The sequence below is a fragment of the Tasmannia lanceolata genome, unplaced genomic scaffold (genome assembly GCF_043159265.1).
Source record: "Tasmannia lanceolata isolate RefF3 unplaced genomic scaffold, GAP_Taslan_0.1 ptg000023l, whole genome shotgun sequence".
Classification (NCBI taxonomy): domain Eukaryota; kingdom Viridiplantae; phylum Streptophyta; class Magnoliopsida; order Canellales; family Winteraceae; genus Tasmannia; species Tasmannia lanceolata.
This window is the reverse complement of record NW_027518700.1, coordinates 37,774,599-37,780,969: the sequence shown is the minus strand read 5'-3', so window position 1 is coordinate 37,780,969 and position 6,371 is coordinate 37,774,599. Positions and strand designations below refer to the sequence as shown.

The following is a 6,371-nucleotide window of genomic DNA, read 5'->3' as shown; positions in this document are numbered from 1 at the left end:
CCAACCATTTGTGGTTGCCCAGTTGGGAGATTTGGAGAAGGTTCAATCTCTTGGAGAGAGAGAGAGAGCCAACCATTTTACACCAGAGTACGGTGTATGTAGGCTTTCTGCTCTGCATATTGCCGCTTCAAATGGCCGGATCGAGGTGGGTTTTTTGTATTCTTTTGTGGGTTCTTTTGAGTTGTTCTTTTTTAATGATTTCGGTGATTGGTTTTTGGGTTATGGGTTTTGAGTTTTGAGGGCTTTTGTTTGATGGGTCGCAGGTACTTTCCATGATTTTGGATCGATTTGTTCATCCAGATGTTTTGAATCATCATAAACAGGTGAGAGATTGTGATTTTTTTTTTGTTGGGGGTGGGGGGGTGGGGGGAGCTGGTAATTTGTATCTGTTTGCTGTTGGGGGACTCCCCTTATGTTGGCTGCAATGCATAGGAAAATCAGTTGTGCAGAAGCCATGAAAATCACACTCGGTTGTACAGTTATGATGAAAGGTGAGAAGTGTGCGCACACGCAAGGTCTCTTTCGAAGTTGGTGCATACACGTTTTCAGGTTGCAGACGATGGTGAGAGTATGACAATACATGTGTTGGAGATGATGGTTCGATATCCCTCTCTAAGGTTGACTAGGTGAGTCGGTGAGTCATCACGTTGGCAGCTACTCATGCGCATTGGCCATGTTGATCGACTCGGGAGGAGTCAGAACCAAGGTGATTCGAGGGTATGTAAGTGGTACTTCAGAAGGCCAGTGGTGGTTTTCGGCGATAGCGGACCGGTGGCAATATCAACAGAAACTCTTCAGGTGGCTCGGAAACAAGCCAAAGTAAAGATTGTTGGGAATGTTGCCTTGTTTCCCATGGTAACAGTGGGAAAGTTGCCTTATTTTTCCAGCCACTTGCCTTGTAGTGGAAAACAGAAATTAGGTTATTCCTTTTTGGGTTTCTCCAAAAAAACGAGAGGGACGTGGGTGATTACGGGAAGAGGTTTTGGGCAAGATCCTCTTTCTCACAGCTACAACGTGAGAGGCTTGGGTGTGTCGGCTACCTGTGTGTGTGCCCGCGCATGTGTGTGTGTGTGTGTGTGTGTGTGAGAGAGAGAGAGAGAGAGAGAGAGAGAGAGAGAGAGAGAGAGAGAGTTTGTTCTTTGGGTTTTTCTTAGGTTCCTCTTGGAGCTTTCTCTTGGGATTTTTCTTAGGATTTTTTTCCTTGGGTTCTCTCTTGTGGGTCTTTCTCAGGTTACTCTTGTGAACAATCTTGGGTTTGAGAAGCAAGGAAAGGGTCGCTGGTTTTGGGTTTTGGATTAAATCCATTGTATTCCTTGTATATTGTTTTTTTCTCGTAGTGGAAGATCTTGTTTCTCACCCGTGGAGTAGGCTTGGCCAAACCACGTAAATCTTGGTGTTAATGTGGTGGCTGGCTTGCTTTTATCTTTTCATTAATTTGTGCACAATCATGTCAGCTATGTAGGAGAGAGAGAGAGAGAGAGAGAGAGAGAGAGAGAGAGAGAGGTTTGTTCTTTGGGTTATTCTTGGGTTCCTCTTAGAGCTTTCTCTTGGGATTTTTTTTCTTAGGTTTTCTCTTGTGGGGTTTTCTCGGGTTACTCTTGTGAACAGTCTTAGGTTTGAGAAGCAAGGAAAGGGTTGCGGGTTTTGGATTAAATCCATTGTAATCCTTGTATATTGTTTTTTTCTCATATGGGTTTTTCTCTGTTTACTCTTGTAATCAGTCTTGGGTTTGAGAAGCAAGGAAAGGGTTGCGGGTTTCGGGTTTTGGGTTTTGGATTAAATCCATTGTAATCCTTGTATATTATTTTTTTCTCATAGTGGAAGATCGTGTTCTCACCCGTGGAGTAGGCTTGGCCGAACCACATAAATCTTGGTGTTCATGTAGTGGCTTGCTTACTCTTCTCTTTTTCATTAATTTGTGCACGATGGAATCAGATTTGCCTAGCGGATTTTTTCAACACCCCTCGTCTATCTCTTTGTCTTATTAAAACTTAAGCTGCCAACATCAATCCCTAGATAAATTCTCAGTTAAGAAAAAAAAACTTTGACCAACTAAGAAAATTTAAAATGCAGAAGTCAGAATTTTCTAACCCCCTAAGGCAATATTTCTATTGCACGAATTTTCCGAAAAGTTTAGAAAGAATAAAAAACTTTTACAAAATTTCTGGTTTTTCCATTGTTTGATTACACATTGAAAAGAAATTGAACCAGCTTGATTCAACTTTTATTTAGAGGGATCTTCAATTTGTGAAGAGATCCCTCTAAATAAGTCGTAACCATACTATTTTTCTTTATATCTATACAGAAAAATTCCAAAGAAAAAAATATCTCCCAGAAATGTTTTTCATGCAATCCAAACAGGGCCTAAAGGAATTTCTATGTAAGGTTTGCTTCAATTAAATGAGAAAACTCCCTAGTATAAAAGAGATGGACTAGTTTTAAGGAAAGATGGACTCCATTTTAAACTATAGAAAAGCAAAGATGGACTCCAATTTGGCTCAACAAAGCAGTCGTGTTGTCCTACCTATTTGAAGTTTGAAGTACAATTAGGGGGTTGGGAATGTAGCTCACTGGTTGAGACTTTGTCTCTCAACCTAGAGGTCGTAGGTCCCAGCTTACCTACTAAAGAAGGAATCTTTATTCACTCGTACTCGATGAAAATTCAAAAAACAGACGCATGAAATTTCCCGAGGGTGTGATGATCCTTCAATTGGGGGACTGACCATACACATGAAAATAGAATTGGAACTCTATAGCCATTGGCTGGATTACATCTCTGTTGGGTCTTTTGCTCAACTTCTGATCCAAATCATGGAGGCCACCCAATACTGCTGAACATCAACACCAAGTTGAGGAGGACTAACATAGCTATCCACAAACAGCAAGTTAGATTCAGAGACCCATAGAGTTGTGATTCCTCATGTAGACCCTAGCAGCTCTTCTCTCTACTTCAAGAAAATGGCCCAAGGATGGACGATTGTTGGGACTTTCACTGTTAACACGAGCTTTAGCGCATAGAGAGAACCATTTCTTGGATCTGTAGCTTTTCTTCGCGTCATTTGTTACGGGTTTTCTTCCCCTAACCGTTCTTCTGGTGAGCTCTAGAATGCTAGAAACACCGATAAGGTTCCCAAGTGTGATGCTCTTGTCATGAAAGAAAGACCCGGTAGACTGGAATCGATTACTAGTGTTAATTGGGTAAAACACTAGAAGTTGTGTTGAAAGCCTAGCATCCAAAACTCAGCAGGCTCTGTTTCTTTCGACGTAAAATGGGTGTAAAACAAATTTTGCACCCATTTCTTTCAACGTAAAATGGGTGGGGTGTAAAAATTTGTTTTGCACCCATTTTACGTTGAAAGAAACTGAGCTTTAGTTTCAAATGTTCACCTTAACATTGCAATCTAATGGTAATATTAGACAAACATCAGTCCAATTATTGAAATATATATAGTGTAAAACAAATTTTACACCCATTTCTTTCGACATAAAATGGGTGGTGTGTAAAATTTGTTTTACACCCGTTTTACGTCGAAAGAAACAGAGCTTTAGCTTCAAATGTTCACCTTCACATTGCAATCAAATGGCAAGAATAGACAAACATCACTGAAATTATTGAAATCGGATTTGCTAGGGACTTTCGCAAGAAGGAATTTTGTGGCTGGCTGTTGCATGTGAGAGCAGACACCTCAGATGAATAAATGAATAAAACAAAATCTTCTGAAAAGTGAGCCTATGTGGCTGCTCTCTATTGCAACAGTCAGCCGCAAAATACGTTTCTGTGAAAGTCCCAAGCAAATCCCTATTGAAATATATAGAACATCCAAAACTTAACTTAGCCCTAAGCTCTCATGTAATCAATAGCATATAAGTGAGTCAAATGTTTGGTTAAATACCACTGTTCAAAGAAATGTTAGTTAAAAACTGCAATTGAACAGTGATAAAGGACAAACAATGAGTGATGAAATCTATAGCTTAAGTCCCCACATTGCAGTCAAATAGTAATATTGAAAAAATATCACCGCAAGTGCTGTAATAATATATATAGGACATCCAAAGCTCATCTTAGCCCTAAGCTCTCATGTAATCAACACAATTTGAGTGAGTCATATGTTTACTTCCACATTTCAATTAAACTGCAATACAAACATTGAGCCATGAAATACATAACATCCCAAAATTATTTCTCCCTCCGGTTAGCAAGAAAAATATTTGTGACAATTTTTTTCTGGAAAATTTCTTCTTTCCTCAATTTAGAGGGAAATAATATGATTATGGTTAATTTAGATATCATCATAAATTGAAGGTCCCTCTAAATAAAAATTGAATTGGGTTGGTTCAAGTCATCTGTTGTTGTTTTTATGTGTGTGTGTAAAATAGTAGGAACTTTCAGAAATACTTTTCCTTTCCAAACATTTTCAGAAAATTCCTGCAATCCAAATAGGGCCTAAAGTTTATCATGTAACCAATTGAGTCCCCACTATTCATCAATACATATATTTTGGTTTCTCTAACTCCATGCATTGAGTTTCTTAGCAGTGGGGGAGCATAAGAACATGTCATTGTAATTGATGGATTTGGGACTATCTGGATTAACTTTAAAAAAAAGAAGAAGAAGCAACTGAGACCTTCAATTATTTTAGTAGAAGAATAAAGGGAAAGTTCAGATAACTTTAGAAGCATGGCATATTACTTGATTGATTACTCAGAGGCTTTTAAGGAAGTAAGAAGAAAAGGTACAGGCATCATCATGTTAACACCCTGTGGAAGAATAAAGTGGTTTCAATATTTTAGAACTTGAAAAGAAAAAAATTTACCCAACTTCAGTAGATGAATAAAGAGAAACAAATATAATGAAACAAGATTTAGACCCAATGCAGCTGGGTCAGATAAACTGCATTTATGAAAATCTTAGCCATCTATGAAAATCTCAAGCAAAATAACTGGCAATTTTTCTTTCTCATTTATGAAAATCTTAGCCATACGAAAACAAAAATAGTTTTCTGTTCTAGTAAATTGCATATCCTTTTATATCTAGATCCTAACAAAAGCATTGAGAAAACAAACAAAATAACTGGCAATTTTTCTATGTCATTTATGAAAAGATGTCATATAGAAAGAAAAATAGTTTTCTGTTCTAATATTTTGCATCATTTTATATCTAGATCCTAACACAAGCATTTAGAAAACAAACAAAATAACTGGCAATTTTTCTATTTCATTTATGAAAAGATGAGTCATATAGAAAGAAAAATAGTTTTCTGTTCTAATATTTTGCATCATTGAGAAAACAAACAAAAAATTGGCAAATTTTTTTTTTTTTTTCATTTATAAAAAGATGAGCCATATAAAAAGGAAAATAGTTTTCTGTTCTAGTAATTTGCATGTTTTTATATCTAGATCCTAACACAAGCATTTAAAAATAAACATCTAAAATAAAAAATTTTAAAAACAAATAATGGAAAAAGCAAAGAATATTATCATGGGTGTCTTATTTTTCTCTAACCTCTGTGTCTAAGTTTGATGATGAATCAGAGAAAGAACTTGGAGAGCCAGTGATAAAAGAGCTAAAGGAAATGGATCCAGAAAAGTCATGGTTTCTGATCAGCCCAACCCTAATGTTCAAGGGCTGCAGACCTAGAGGCCATCCTTCTTCCTGTTATTAAAATCAATTAAACAATAAAGAACTAAATATACCACCATGAAAAAAAGAAAACAGAAAAGGAAGAAAAAACTATTTAATGAAAGCAAGAACAATGGAAAATCGATACAGAGACCTACTTGGGCATTTTATGAGAGAAGCACCTAATCAAACTTGAGAAAATTTTGGGAAGAAAACCAAAAAAAAAAAGAAGAAGAAGAAGAAGAAGAAGAAAACAAATACCTGTTGAGCCATTGCTCTAGGTAGTACCACTTAGGCTGATTGGTCAGTGAGAAACACGGAGCAAAGTCACTTCAAACATAAAAAAGGAAGAGTCATTTAATGAGGTGTTTGATTTAACAGAACTTCAGTGAAGAGTCGAAGAGAATGGGTTCTTGAAGAAGAAAACAAAGGCACCTTACCAAGGAAGAGAGAGAGAGAGAGAGAGAGAGAGAGAGAGAGAGACTAATGGGTTCTTTTTTGTCATAGAGTATCTGTAGCAAAAACAATGGAAAGAAAACAGGAAAGAAAAATAGAAAGAAAACGAGAGAGAGAGAGAGAGAGTGTGTGCTTTTTTTAAGCATAAATAGAGGGGAGGGAGTGTTCTCTTAGCTTACCAACTTCTCCAATAGCTTAAGCTGTTAGAGAAAGGCGTTATTTATCTTTTATACTTTAACACTCCCCCGCACATGTGGCCCACTTGGCAAACACGTGGCACATGTGGTCCCACTTT

The 6,371-nt window shown here is 37.2% G+C and overlaps 1 protein-coding gene across 2 annotated transcripts; it reads right to left on the bottom strand.

The window, feature by feature from the left end:
- Positions 1–2,800: 2,800 nt before the first annotated feature.
- LOC143856533 (uncharacterized) lies at positions 2,801–6,159 on the bottom strand. Of its 2 annotated transcripts, XM_077366785.1 has the most exons (4): positions 6,061–6,153; positions 5,882–5,950; positions 5,504–5,653; positions 2,801–3,171 (listed from the first exon to the last, which is right to left on the bottom strand). In XM_077366785.1, the coding sequence occupies exons 2-4, from the start codon at positions 5,891–5,893 to the stop codon at positions 2,893–2,895; spliced, it is 441 nt and encodes a 146-aa protein (XP_077222900.1). In that variant the 5' UTR covers positions 5,894–5,950; positions 6,061–6,153; the 3' UTR covers positions 2,801–2,892. The 2 variants fall into 2 exon arrangements, with proteins under 2 accessions (XP_077222900.1, XP_077222899.1); XM_077366784.1 differs by having other exon boundaries at positions 5,882–6,159.
- Positions 6,160–6,371: the final 212 nt, after the last annotated feature.